Source organism: Podarcis filfolensis, assembly GCF_964270895.1.
Source record: "Podarcis filfolensis genome assembly, chromosome: Z".
NCBI classification, from domain to species: Eukaryota; Metazoa; Chordata; class Lepidosauria; order Squamata; family Lacertidae; genus Podarcis; species Podarcis filfolensis.
In genome coordinates, this window is record NC_139617.1 from 40,518,167 (window position 1) to 40,533,437 (window position 15,271).

Genomic DNA, 15,271 nt, shown 5'->3' on the forward strand with positions numbered 1-15,271 from the left:
GGAGGTGTGTGGGGTGATGCCAAGGCTGGGCGGTAAGGGCAGATTAGCTGCTTGATGCTCCCTTGCCCACCTGCCCACCTACCAGGGTGCGGCCACCCAAGTGAAGAGACCTCCCCTGCCTGGCTTTGGGTAGGAGGCAGTAGGGTTCCAGGATCTTGTCACAGCATCATGTCTCCTTCCTTAAGCTGGGCAAATGCTTCCTGGGCTTGGGGAAGGAGTTGTGATGCTCTGACAGGGTCCGAGAGCCCTCCTGCCTCCTTACCCCCCAAAAAAGTGATGGTAAAGGTAAAGGGACCTCTGACCATTAGGTCCAGTCGTGACCAACTCTGGGGTTGTGGCGCCCATCTCGCTTTATTGGCCGAGGGAGCTGGCGTACAGCTTCCGGGTCATGTGGCCAGCATAACTAAACCCATTCTGGCGAACCAGAGCAGCGCACGGAAACACCGTTTACCTTCCTGCCAAAGCGGTACCTATTTATCTACTTGCACTTTGACGTGCTTTCGAACTGCTAGGTTGGCAGGAGCAGGGACCAAGCAACGGGAGCTCACCCTGTGGCGGGGATTCGAACCACCGACCTTCTGATCGGCAAGTCCTAGGCTCTGTGGTTTAACCCACAGCGCCACCCGCGTCCCTAGACGTCCCTATTTTCATCAGAGAAGGATGATGGGGACCCACTGAGCCCCTCATCCCTGACAGCTTTCCGGTGCTGGCCCTGGTCCTAAGAATTCCCTTCTGTGGAACATAGAAAGCTGCCTTCTGCTGCTTAAAACAAATGGTCCATCTAGCTCACCACTGTCTACACGGACTGGTAGCAGTTCTCTGGGGTTTCAGACGCAGAGATGGCAGGGATTGAACTTCCAACCTTCTGCATTCAAGGAAGCTGCTCTTCCACCAGCGTGCATTTGGCCCCTTTAAATGGGCCTTTTCGTTGTTCCAGTCTGCTTCTAATCAATGATGCAGGTCCCTGTTTTTAAACTAGCAGCTGCTTTTTTGTTTTATAAATTACTCCAAACTGTCTGAAATGTTTTATGCGGGCTGCTGGTCTGGAACAGGTTGTTCGTACTTTGCTGTCTGAGTTTTAATACTTGCGTTTTTATGTTTTAAATGTTATGATGCAGTTTTAGGAAGGCTGCCTTGAGAGGGCTTCTGACCCTTTAAAACATCATTTAAAAAGAAATTGAAAATAACTAAGTAAGTTCTTCCTCTCAGCTGAAGAACACTCCCGTGGCAGAGAGAGCCGAACATCTCCTTAATGCACTAAACAGCTACAAAAGCAGGTAAGAGTAATAAAAGGGCTGCTTCTCCACATCACTTTTATTGTGTTCCCTGTAATCAACATCTTTTGGAAAGCCATTCCTGATGTCAGTTTCCATTTGGTTGACCTGGAAGTCAGAGTTTGGAAAGGGAAAAAGTGAGATAGCCATCGCACGGAACCTGACAAAAGTCTCGGAAAACCATTTTCCAAAATGCTGCCGAACCTGCAAGCGAAAAGCTTTTAATTGAAAGCACAGTAGACATTACAAGTGCTAAAAACATTTTGCCAATCTGCAACCAGGCAGGGTGGCTTTTAGAACTGCATTTTCTGGGGGGGAATCACTACCAATTGAAAAATCAATACCAAACTTTACTGTCTGCTGCCTTTCAGATTTCTGAGTGGGAAGGAAATCAAGAAGAAGAAGTGCATTTTCCGACTGCGGGTCCGGGTCCCACCAAGCCCACCAGACAAACTCTTGCCAGGGAAGGTCCCAGAGCTGGCTGATGCCAAACCTCCTGAGCCGAAGGAAACAGAGAACCCCAAGTCCTCCAGCCAAAGCAGGTCTGCACTTGAGCAGGGTGATGCTTGTGACCAGAACTGTTTCTCATACATTTTTGTATCTCACCCTTCCTTCAGGGAGCCTTCTGAAAGACTCCTTGAGGTAGGCTAGGCTGAGAGATGACCAGTGGCCCAGGGTCACCCAGCGAGTTTTGTTGCCCAAGGGGGATTTGAATCCGCCTTGTCTAAGTCTAGTACTCTTAACCACTACACCATACTTCCAGGCAACAGAATGATTAAGCCAGCCAGCCATCCCTCCCTCTCCCCCGCCTCCAAAAATCTAGCAGGATGTTTTGTTCTATGTAAAAATATTTATATACAGTACTGCTGTTCATTAAAAGCTTTCAACAATTGCACAGAAAACCATACAGGTTCACTGCTGGCAAGCGGGGCCAGGAAATTTGCGGATCATTTTGTAACTGTGAAGCCAAGCAGTGGATAACTACTTTGCCGGGACCAATGTATGAGGTGACTAGGACTGGGTAATATCTGGTTTACAGCTAAATATGGCAATATATGACAATGTTGGAAATAAGGGGGGGGGGGGAGCAGCAGCAGTAGCAGCAGCAGCAGAGATACATCACTTAGCCCTACCAGAGTGGGGGGCTTCTTTAAATGGGTCAGTTGAGGCACAGGAAGCCTTTCTGTGCCTCAACTGAGTGAGCCCCCTTGTCGCTCTTGCTCACATGAACCGGGGGTTGGGCCTTCTTTAAAATGGGAGAGCATAATTGGGGGGGGGGAGAGAGAGAGAGACAGAAAAGTGTGCATCCCACCCTCTGCAAAAGACACGAGGGAAAGAGAGGGAGAGAAGGGAAGGAGGGAAGGAGGAAGGGAACTTGGGAAATAAGAGGCTTAAACAACAGAGCAAGGTTTATTTCATTGTTTTTTTGAATTCAGAATAACCCCATGGGGGAAAAGAGGTTCCCAGCACCTGCCAGCCTGCTTGCAAGAGAATCTCATGGCATTGTAGCCAGAGGAAAGTTCTTGGTCTGTGCCTGTGTTGTGGTTTGCTGCCATCTTCAGGATCGAACAGCTAAAAGGAAGAGCAACAGACAAAAGCATTCTCTGGCTTTGAGCAGTTTATATTATAGTCAGTAAAAAGGATATACCAAGAGCTCAGGCCACAAGTTTCAATATAAGGAATAATTCCTACTCGAGAGTTGAAAAGAAAAACGTGTATATTCTGCTAAGAATAACAATTTGAAGCTGATAGTAAATTTAAACACAACGTGTAAGTACGATAGTTTTAAGGTAAAACGTTTAAGTACAGGAATAATGTAGTTTCAAATATGCAGTGATATAGTATAGAGGTACATGAAATACCAGTACACAACAATTATTTTGTACAAGTCTCGATGGCAGTCAAAAGGAGTCCATATTATATAGAATCAGAATAAGGAATAAAGAATCAAATAGGGCTGAAAAGGAGTATCCGGAGTGTGAATCAGATGTACGACTCAGTGGTGGTGACCAGGACAGGGCCCTGTTTCGGAGTAAACGCCTTCTTCAGCTCGGTTTTTTGAGGACTATAAATCTGTTGGAAGTCTGTATCATTTAATTCTTTTATGTTTCTATATTATAGTCAGGGCAAATATTCTGAACCAGGGATTACGATGTGGATTTCAAACCAGTCTTCACTTATCTATCGCCATATTGCCCAGGCCTACAGGTACCCCTTTCCCTGTGTTTAGGATCATGAATGTCAGAGAAAGGCCATAGTTTAGTGGCAGAGTACCTGCTTTGCATGCACAGAGAAAGGCCATAGCTTAGTGGCAGAGTACCTGCTTTGCATGCAGAAGGTCCCAGGTTCAATCCCTGCCATCTCCAGGTTGGGCTGGGAGAGATAATAATAATCATAATAATAATAAAAATAAATTTTATTTATATCCCGCCCTCCCCAGCCAGAGCTGGGCTCAGGGCAGCTAACACCAGTAAAATTAATAAAAACATAATAGGAAAAAAACCCCAATTTAAAATACAGGTTAAAATGCAATTTCAAATGCAGCCTCATTTTAAAAGTAAATCAAAACCATAAGGGGAGGGAAACATAAGGGTCAGACTGAGTCCAAACCAAAGGCCAGGCGGAACAGCTCTGTCTTGCAGGCCCTGCGGAAAGATGTCAAGTCCCGCAGGGCCCTAGTCTCTTGTAACAGAGACTCCATGTCTGAAACCCTGGAGAGCCACTGCCAGTCAGTGTCAATCAGAGATCAGCAACAGGTGCTGCTCCCAAGTATTGTTGGACTTCGACTCCCCTCAGCGCTACCCAGCATGACTAATGGACACGGATGATGGGAATTGGAGTCCCACAACATCTGGAGAGCCAACCTTGGTGCTTCCTCTGTCACTATGAATAGCTATTACCCTCTGCTTCCAAACTTAGAATCCCTTTATGTGTATTCAGTCATCAGCATCATTACTGATGTCTTTTTAATCTTACTAATTATATTTCTTACCTGCCTTTTGCCATAAGGTCCCAGGGTGGGCTACAGCAATTTAAAAAACACAATAGTATTTTTGCTATTGCAAATTACAGTCACAACAGTAGGGTGCATCCTATGCATATGTTGAAGGCCATTCAGCATATGATGGAAACTATGTAATGAAGGTTTCAGCTGCACCTCTGTGGGGAGGGAATTCCACAACTCAGGGGCTGTTGCAAAGAAGGCCCTCTCTGAACTTCTGAGGGTGGTGGAAGTACTAAAAAGGTCTTCTGCCTGTTGATCAGAGCAGCTGCAAGGATCTGTAGGGAAGGAGGTTATTTGGATATGCAGAGAAGGAATGGTGCAAATCTTGCCATTTTGCCCAGCTATTATGGAGGTGAAAAATGAGAACGCAACCAGCATGGGAAAGGAAAACCAAAAACTTTACATCAAAAGTATACTAAATCTGTCAATTCTTCCAATATTGTTTTTCCACAGTTCGACACTGCACAATGTACAGATGAAGAAGAAGAAGAAGAAGGGGAAAAAGGCAAAGTTCCTCTTGGATGATGCGATTCCCAGTGTTAGTTTCTTTATTTTTATTTTTTGAAGAAAAGAAACTGCCCCTCACTCAGCTCCCCATGTGGTTCTTTGTAGATTTCCTGAATTACTCAAACCAGGGTGGTTGAATAATGGTTTTCTTCTTAGCAGCAGCTGATGTGCTTGGGCTGTTCACGGTGCCAGTTAGATATGCCCTTTTCCAAAGCACCTCGCTGCATTTCCACCCCAACCTTGCCCTGCTTCCGCAGTCAGTCAGCATTCCATGACCATTGAGCATGCTCAGTCCTCATTATACTTCAGCATTCCGCATAAAAACAAGTGGAACCTGCAGTAAAATGTTGCAGTGTGGAGTGCTTCTGTTCAGTGTTCCAGTTACTCTGTTCAATTTCTTTTCTTATTTGGTGTTCCATTCCCCTTGCCTTCCAGCACTCAGGCATCATTCCATACCTACTCAGCATGCTTTCTCACTGAGCTGTTTATGGGTTCCTCTTAAGATTCCCTCTTACCCAATATTTTTCATACTTCTTCAAATATTTCAGGTTCCCCTGAGCTTGCTGTTATCTCCCTCTTGTGCTGTTTTGGGCATGTAAAGATCAGTGCTCAGAGAACGAGCTTGCTATTATTAGCATACAGGACAGCGCCGGCACAGTGCAGAATGGTGACAATTTAGCTCCCTGCCTAGAGGAGCTTACAGTCTAAAATTTGACACTGGAGATGACCGAGGGAGGGGGCAGATGCAAGCAAGGGTGAACGGGAAGAACATGTGTTTGGTTTGATTGCACGTATGTGAGATGTGTTTCAGAATGGGATGGGGGCTTGTATACTTGCACCAATGGCTTCACAAGGGCGGGGCGGGGCTGGGGAACAATTTTAGGGGAGGCAGAGGCTTCAGAGCAGCAGTTGGCTTGCTTCTGTTTCAGGCTATTTAAACCTGCTGTTAAGGCACAAAGGGTGGAGGAATCTAGCCGAGAGAGAGAAAGAGAGAGAGCTGACCTTTGGCCATGCTATACTGCTTGAGCACTGGTCAGGAACCTTTGGCTTGTAGGCCTAATCAGACCCTCTCCCTCACCCCCATTTGACCCAGCAGGCCATTCCAGTTCAGGTCTTTGTACCTGATACTGCATGCAGTGTCAGGTGTGAGGGCAAATAAAGCCATGGCTGGGTCAAAAGGGGGTGGGTTGCAAGCACCCACAAAGTTCCATTCATGGTGCTTTGCATGCTTTGCAACCAATCAGATGGTTAGTGTTTGCAAAGCTCTGGAAGGGCTGACTGTCAGCTGTTTGGTGGCAATTGCAAAACACCATGCCTTTGATCATGTGCACACAAAAAAGGCACACCTGATGTCACTATGACATCTGGATTGGCAAGTGGGCAGCCCCATCCATCTGTTAAAATTAGCCCATAAGGTGTGAGAGATATAAGCGTCCAGTCTGCCGTTGAGATCAAACTCCCCACCTCTCTGCTTGATAATATCTGTATATATTTGTAATGGAGGTTTCTGTTTTGTCATCGTTCTGTTCTTCACATCCTGACTCTCAGACTGATTTTGCCTCTGCTTGGAGCACAAACCATCACCTGGCGAGCATCTTTGACTTCAATGTGGACGAAATTCAGAGCTCGAAAAGGTAACAGGACCAGGCGAGGCTTGGAGCAAGGCTGTTGGAAGGCGGGGGGAGGCATAGCCCAGTGGAAGATCACATGCTTTGCTTTTATTTACTTTTTAAACTCATATCCTAGCCTTCCTCCCAAAGGAGCCTAGGGCAGAAAATAGACCCACAATTTAAAAGCAATCCCCACCCCCCAAAAAAGTTAAAACGTGCATAAAACAATTGCAGTTTAAAATACCCCAGGAGCATTTATGATTAAAAACGTCGTTCCTGGGTACCCAAGAAGAGTATGATTGATGCCTGTGTATGCCACCAAATGCCCAGATCAGCATGAATGTTTCCAAATTCCTCCTGGAAGTTGATAATGATGGAAACAGGTGCATATCTTGCAGGAAGGCTTCCCACAAATGGGGGTTGGGGGAGAGAGAGGTCCATTCCCAGGTGAAAACTTGGCAAAGCAAGGTTTGCAGACACTTGCTCAGAAGCACTCTTTTATATGATGATGACATACGCTGTGTGACAGAGCCTCTGCTTAAGCTCTTTGCTCAGTGCAGTTTGACTGTTTCCCTGCTCATGCTTTTATGCTTTTCGCCCAGCGGAAGCTCGAGCCAGAATTTCTTTTCTGACGTGGATACGGCGACGGATGCCGCCAGTACTTCAGGTTCAGCCGCAACCAGCGTGTCCTATGAAACAAGGTGGGAGGCCAGGGGCTATCTTCTGTTTTCGTTTTTGGGTTCAGTGTGGGCTGTCTTCTATTTACTTTAAAGATGGCGCTTGACACCTGCTGTTTTTATAAGCACGTCTATCTGCCCATCAGAATGCAACATGTATATGTACTTAAGAGTTACGCACTTACTTAAGTGGGACTCGTAATTTGGAATGGTTTTTAATTGACTCATTTAATGTGCAAATGGTGATCCTGTGGCCCTCCAGATACTTATATGTATTTATCTGTAGAAGTATTTCTAGACAGCTATTCTTGAAAACATATCAGAGCAGTTAACAACAGTCACACATAAAACCATGCAACAAAAACCATATAACAATTTTTAAATGGGGGATCAGCTAACTATTATGGAAAGATGTACTCTAAATTTGGAGGGGTGATGGGAGCTGTAGTCCATCTGGCAGCCCACAGAGTCCCCATCTCTGTTCCAAACCATCTGTCAGCTAAACAACCACAGCCGTAACTTAGCAATATTATTCTAATATTTATTCCCCTTCCTCCCCTCCCCCTCCCCTTTTTATGAAGATTACCTGCTCTGGGATCCCACAGCTAATTCTCCCCTGGTCTCCTCGCTGGACCAAATAGGACTAATTTAGCCAGCTAGCCCTGGTGATCATCTAATGTTTATTGGATGGATTTCCCCTCCAAATTGATTTTTGAATTCTATATTTATTGTTATTAACGTTTTATACTGTATTTTATGCTGGTTTTTTTGTTGCATCAATTGAGTGTTTTAAACTTGTTGTTAGCCGCCCTGAGCCCGGTTTTCTGAGCTGGGAAGGGTGGGGTATAAATAAAAATTTATTATTATTATTCTAATAATATTATTACATATTACCTAGAAGGACCCTGGGCAGCCGGAAGCGTAAGATGACATCCAGAAGCTACACAACTATTGAGACGAAGCAGAGATGTGCGGAGGGCCCCCAGAAGGTCACACCTGGCTGCTCCTCGGAAGAAAGTGAGGCGACTGGTGGCCCGGATCGCCCAGAGCACCCCACCCAGGGTCATGCTTTCGGGAGCCTGGGTGAAGGCAACTCATCGTCCTACCTCAGATCATCAATCAACAACTATTTTGGCGCTGCTGGCAGGATGGTGTGTGGGGAGAAGTACAAAGTGTTAGCCCGTAGGGTGAACCTAGATGGCAAAGTTGAGTATCTGATAGAATGGGAGGGCACTACCCCCTACTGAGGTCTGGGGTGGTTTGCCCTTGAGAAAAGAAAGAGTTTGGGGGAAATAAACTCAGAGGAGTCGTGCGATCAGATGTAAGCTACGTTATGCTTATTTTGGGCACTCTGGGGTGGGGTTTGGGTAATACTTTGATGAGGTGCCTTCAAGTAGGCTTCGTTGAAAGAACGATTTTTGCCAGCTGCAGATCAAATGGAATCATGTTGCTTTGTAACACTGCTTCTCTACAAGGGTGAGAGAAAGGAGTGAATGGGTACAAACAATGTATTTTATTTGTCGAAAGAAGGACAATACCTGCCATTTCCAGAAGGACTCTTCTCTTTCAAACGTGGTGACAGGCAGAGAGGGAAACTGATGCTGCCATTTTGGGATGGGACGAAACTGTCCAGGTTGCTTAACCAAGCAGGGGTGGGTCCTTGTTCTTGGCAGGGAGGATGAAGTGACAGAAAGATTTAAGAATGGGGGTGGGGGAAAGATCCACCCTCCACCCACAGAAGCCAAGTTTGATAAGTGGGCAGTCTCTCCCACTGGTGACCTGTTTCTTGCCAATGCAATGATCATCTGATTGTTGGGGGATTGCATAACTCTGGGTGATACTTTGCAAGCCCTGGCCAATTAGCATCAGTGCCCACAGAGCACAGTGCATTGTAAATACAGCTGATTGGTGGCGCCTGCAAAAAAAGCTTTTAGCCCAGCCATGCTTTTAACTGCCCTGCATTTGATGTCGGTTCAGGTTAGCTGGGCGCCAGCCAAAGCTGCTTTTAGGCTCCAGTGTCCCTTGAACCCGCTTATCTATGCTATGCATTTGAAACTGGTTCAAAACCAGTTTTGACAGCCATAACTCTCCTCTGCCCAACTTTGCGGGTGGTAGTTCTGAGAGGCAGTGAGGGAATATTTGTTGAAGGTTCGTAGTCCCATGCAGGACTTCTGTTCCTTAGTGGAGAGTTAAATTGGTTTAAACTTGTAGAGTTGAGGTGACATCCAATAAGAGATTCGCTTAAAGCTTATCTAACCCCTTGGCTGTGCTGAGGGGACTAACTGAGATATATGGGAGAACAGGGTATAGTTGGTCAGTGATGACAGAGAATCACAGAGCTGGCCATCTATTCCAACCCCCTGCAATGCAGGAATCTCAGCCTGTGAGAGCTGTTGTGTTGTGAACAGGGCTGGATTTGAGGCCCTAAGCTACTGAAGGTAATGGGGCCCTTTATATGTCCAGCTGTCCTTTGTCAACAACCAATTGTCACTGTTTTTTGTGTTGAATATATGCTATATTGTAATTTATGGACGTAATGGGTATCTAAAGCCATTTGCCACTGTTGCTGTATGTAAGTTTTATTTTATTATATTTTACTTTATTTTATTTTTTTGGAGATGTACATCCAGTTTTTTTCCTTTAGTTTTTTTTTGGGGGGGGGTCAAGAGAGTGGGGCCCTAAGCTATAGCTTATAGTAAATCCGGCACTGGTTGTGAATGTGCTTGGTTGCTGTGAATATAACTGGCTGACCCTGCATTTTTGGAAGACCAGGTTCCATGTGTCCTGTGAGAAAATGGCACAAATGAGGCCTGGTCTGCATATCCAGGAGAATGAGGTGGTGGAACTTTAATGTGGTAGGATGGACTGTAAGATAAAAAAAGGTAAAGGACCCCTGGATAGTTAAGTCCAGTCAAAGATGACTATGGGGTGCAGTGCTCATCTCGTTTTCAGGCCAAGGGAGCCAGCATTTGTCCACAGACAGCTTTTCAGGTCATGTGGCTGTACCAATACAGACTGCAAGACAGGGGGATGAACACATGTTTGAATGCTTCTCCATATGGAACAATTCCATCCAAGCAGAAAGTTAGAATATCAGGGAGTCTTAGCCAGCTAGTTTTCTACTTATGGGGAGATATATAGAGGGAAATATAGATATAGAACATATGGGATTATTTTTTATGGAATTCACTCTATGCCTGCAGTGGTCCAGTTAATTATTCTGCCTTGCAACTGGACCACTCTGATTCTATTGTGTGTGTGCAAGCAAGGCCTGAGATTATAGCTCTGATATGTATGTGCAATATGACAAGTCTTTGAGGAGGAGCTGGGTGGCCAGGGAAAGAGGAGGCAGGGAGGAAGAGGCAATAATAATAGACAGGTAGAATCAACTGGGGAAAAAAATGTTCCATTCTGAGCATCCTACAAAGATTCAGGAGGAAGCAGGAGGAGAATTGGGGGTGAATGTGGCGCAACCCAACCTCTCTTGTATGTCTGAAGCTATATGTGTGAAAGTTGATGGTATTTGCTTACATAGTCATCCATGAAGGTAAAGCAGTATTAGCTAGGGCTGAGCCAAAAGTCGCCTCCTCCATCTCAAATCTGACACCTTGTCTGTAGGCTGAAAAGTTGGGACTCTTATCTGATTTTTGTGGTGGGGACTGTAAAGTTTGCCGGACAACTGTGTTCCTTGTTGCTGCAAGGAGCCATTTTTCAAACCAACAGTTCCTGAGTGTGGGACGAGGAAGCCTGATTTGGCTTCAGATGTCATTTTTCAACCAAATCTAATTGCTTTACATGGTGTTGTGAAGAAGTCAAATCAGAGTGATGGCAGGGGGCATTGCTGCCTTTGCTCTGACTTGGCTTCAGAAGTCATAATTCAGCCAAACCTCATTAGCTTGCATGGTGTTATTATGGAGCCAAATCACAATGAGGCAGGAAGAATCAAATTTATTACTGTACTATTTGCTTGCTCTGCAGGATTTAACTTCGTTCTGCAGGGCCTGTAAGACAGAGCTATTCCGCCTGGCTTTCAATTTGAACTTAGCCTGATCTTTTAGTCCCCTTCCTTCCCTCCCCTTCCCCTTTTTATGAAGATTACCTGCTCTAGGATCCCACAGCTAATTCTCCCCGGTCTCCTCGCTGGCCCAAATAGGACTAATTTAGCCAGCTAGCCCTGGTGATCATTTAATGTTTATTGGATGGATTTCCCCCCTAAATTGATTTTTGAATTCTGAATTTATTGTTATTCACATTGTATACTGTATTTTAAGCTGTTTTTTGTTGCATCAATTGAGTGTTTTAAATTTGTTGTTAGCCGCCCTGAGCCAAGTTTTCAGAACCGGGAAGGGCGGGGTATAAATAATTTATTATTATTATTATTATTATTATTATTATTATTATTATTATTATCATCATCATCATCATCATCATCATCATCAACTGCCAGCCTGTGGGTTGGATCTGGTCCCTGAAGCAATTTTTATCTGCTCCTTGGCAGTCCTATCCAGTTTTAATCAAATAGTACACTAAAAGCATGTCCACACTTTCTCTCATATGAAAAGGGGTCAGAAATAAAGCGATTTGGCCTCATGATGACAGCACTTAAGCTAGTGAGGTTTGGCTGAGCAATAGTGTCTGAAGCCAAATCTGAGTGTAGGCAAAGCTTCCTCCTTTTGATCTGATTCAGCTTCATGAAGACACCATGTAGCCAAATGAGATTTGGCTGAGCAACAGCATCTAAAACCACATGAGAGCCATGCAGTCCTAGGCAAGTCTACTTGGTGGTAAGACCCATTGGGAGGTAGTCAACTAAGTTTGATTCGGAGTAAACCCATTGAAATTAATGAGCATGACTAAGGGAGCAATCGTGTGTATGGGAAGGTGGTGTAAAGCCAGATCCAAACTCTGTTTGGGAGCGAGGCTACCACTATTTGAGCCAGTCTAAGCCAAAGCACAGGGGCTTTAAAACAGAGTTTGAGTTTTGCCAGCTTACCAGTTTGCCAGGCCGTGTGACCAAGCTGTCAAATCCTCCCTGCTGGCACTGCCCCCCCCCCCACTCTTGCAGAATGACCCCTTTTCAGGTCTCATGCTGGCTTAAGATCCACCATGCGCATTTCAGCTGGGGTGAGGGACTTATGAAGCTGGTGTATCTCTGGCTGAGCTGGGGCTGGGGGCTTATGCCAACATAGCCCAGCCGAGCCAGAGATCAGCCACATTGTAGTCTGATGGATCTCGGTGGATCTAGGGTTAGGGTTCTGCCCTAAACTAGGACCATTAACTTCAGTAGGTTTACTCCGAGGAAAACTTACTTTTGGAGCTTCCTCCAAAAGATGCGTGTTTAGAACTACAGCCTTGATATTTACATATTTTATTTTCAGTGTTGTCTGGCGTCCACTGCCCACAGTGGATCTCATTGTGCTATTAACTGTGAACCACTAGGCGGTGCTAATGTTGTTATGGAGCCAAATCACTGATGACCGTCCAGTTTGTGTGTCTAAACACACGTCTGGCTTCTGCACCAATGTCTGTGGGTTTAATAATTCAAGTGCAGGTGTGACAGAATGATCTCCGTCAGGGATTTTAAAACAAAGCAGGGGAAGAAGCACCACCATTTTGGAGTTAGCTGAACTCCCTTCAGTTTCCAGCAAGGGTTCTTCATCCCACAAGGCTCTCTCGGGAGAACACCTCTAAATTCAAATACAGGCCATATTCATGCGGATACCACTTTAAATGGCCATGCCTTTCCCCAAAGATTTCTAGGAGCTGTGGTTTGTTAAGGGGGCTTAGAGCAATTAGGAGACACCTATTCCTTTCCCAGAGCCACAGTTCTCAGAGTGTTCAACAATTAACCCCTCTACACAGGGAACTCTGGGAATTGTAGCTCTGGGAGGGGGAGGGGAATTGCCACTGACACCTGAGGTTTAGTATGCACACCATCCAATATACTCTTGACTACGGGGAAGATTTGAAAAGGGGACATTTCCTCAAAATGAGGGAGACAAAAAAAAAAAAAAGAGACTTGCTTCTGTCTCCTAACATTCTCCTTGACAATGAAAGGCACAGCCAGTGCTATTTTTGTAGAAAAAGAGGTGCATGAATTCACCATGAACGACACCCTCATTCTCTTAGAATGGCAATGGCACCCACCTGAGAGGTGCCAAAACTGAGTTCTGGCAAGTTCTACCTGAAAAAAGTACTGGGCACAGCATTGTGGATGACACATTGAAATGACCAAGCACTGACTTTTTGTTTTGTTTTGTTTTGTTTGTTTTGTTTTGTTTTGAAGTTAAGAATCTGTTATCATTACCAGTAATTTGCAGAGAGATCTGAATGTGGTTGCATTTGCACGTTTCTCATTGCACGATTTAAATCTAGGCCCCACAACAGAGCAGACTAATCTGCCATAGTGAGAGAGGGGGGAAGGCGGGGCTCTAAAAATATCATTCCCCCCTCCCGAGGGATTTTCTCTCTCTTTTTACATTAGCTTGGATTGATGTTCTTAATGCTTCTGTGCACCTTCTTATTAAAACCAGAGAGAGAAAAGATTCAGTCTTTCAACTTGCTGCTCTTTAATGACTGACCTTTTGTTTTGTTATATTCAAGTTGTAATTAATATGACAGATGTGCGATTATTATTAAAAATAAAGTGGTTTGTGTTTTTTTTCAACTTCACCACGGCATTCGTGTTTCTTGGGATGGAGATGGTTCTACCGCACAAAGCAAAGTGAGATGTTTGGCAGAGGTGATGGATTTGGGGGTGGGGATATTCACAGGGGGGAAGACCAGAAGGGAGGGGGGAGATCCTGGGTTGAGTGGGGAGGAAGGAACAAGGCAAAGGCATAAACAAAGGGAAAATGTAGGCCAGGGTGGGGTGGGGGAAGTGGCAAATGTGGCCTTCCACGCCTCTCTCTCTGACCCTTGGGATTCTTCTCAGACCCATAGCTGTCAACTTTCCCCTTTTTTAAAGGGAAATACCATTATTCCGAATAGGATTCCTCGCAAGAAAAGGGAAAAGTTGACAGCTATGCTCAGACCACACCCTCGTTTCTTAACATGAGTGTTTTTGCCTGGGCACAGTGCGTCCTCGAGCAATGCATCTTGCTTGCCTGGGTGGGGAGGACGCAGGAGGATATCTGTGAGTGCACTTAGAAATTAGCCGACTGCACAAAGATGAAATTTACATTCATTGTTCCATCCATTTTTGCATCTGGCCCTGTCCACCAGTGGCATATGGCCCTCGTGAGGTTGCCCACAAGGGCATGTAGCTCTTGAGCTGTGGTAGACAAAGGGCAGAGAAAATGTTCCCCTGCATGTTGATGGGACTCTGCTTCCAGTGACGATGGGAGCTTTAGCATGGCAATATCTGAAAGGTTTCAAGATCTCTACCCTTGTGCTTCAGAAAGCATTATTCAGACGTTAGTTGGACACATGTGTTTCTTGCCCAACACTGGCAGGCAGGGAGATAGTTCGTTGGCTACAGTATTTAAATTTTCAGGTGCCATAAGTGGTCTGAAGTGTTTGCTTTCTAAACAAAAAGGTGGGATAGAAATGTTCTTAAACCAACACATTTGTGGCAGGGGGTATGGTGGGTTGTAGGGCAGTCATGGGTCAATCCTTTGCACATCTGCCAGTTTTCCACTGCACTGAACCCCCCCCTTCCCAGTTGAAAAAATCAACTGGGCTTGTTCCTGGTAGCAGAACAAAAAAAAAATAAAAAAAATCCTCTGCCCCTCAATTCTCAGTTTTTGAGTAGAGAATGACAACTGCATTTTAAGAGGCGGAGGAATAAACAGATTAGTTTCACACACACACATTTTGCTTTAGCTACTATAGCTCTAATAACTTTGAGGAGGGGAAGAGAGCATAATCCATTTCCAGATGTTGTAGGAGCTTTATCACATAATGGACTGACAGCAGATTAAAGAGGAATTTCCCATGCACTTAAAATGATCGTGCAAGCCTTTGTGCCAGCCTTCCTCAGCCTGGTGTCCTCCAGTATCTTTTGGACTACAACTCCCAGCCTCGGACAGCATGAAGAAGGACAGCATGTTGGAGGACACCAGGCCGGGAAAGGCTGCCATTTTGGAATGAGATGGAACTATTTGCAGCCACCCATTGAATTTGATGAGATTAGTCTGTGTGCAAGGAGCACAGGCAAAATCCATTTATGTCTAGGCAAATGGAATTGGGAGTGAGTAG

At 45.2% G+C, this 15,271-nt stretch overlaps 1 protein-coding gene across 1 annotated transcript in view; it reads left to right on the forward strand.

Moving 5' to 3' along the window:
• Window positions 1-9,652, forward strand: part of PHF19 (PHD finger protein 19) — a 32,899-nt gene extending 23,247 nt beyond the window's left edge. The window contains exons 10-15 of the mRNA XM_083595288.1: window positions 1,210-1,277; window positions 1,646-1,816; window positions 4,732-4,816; window positions 6,334-6,419; window positions 6,998-7,096; window positions 7,971-9,652. Coding sequence (XP_083451414.1) covers window positions 1,210-1,277; window positions 1,646-1,816; window positions 4,732-4,816; window positions 6,334-6,419; window positions 6,998-7,096; window positions 7,971-8,319 — 858 coding nt within the window. The 3' untranslated portion in view covers window positions 8,320-9,652. The remainder of the gene's footprint in view (window positions 1-1,209; window positions 1,278-1,645; window positions 1,817-4,731; window positions 4,817-6,333; window positions 6,420-6,997; window positions 7,097-7,970) is intronic.
• The last annotated feature ends 5,619 nt before the right edge of the window (window positions 9,653-15,271 follow it).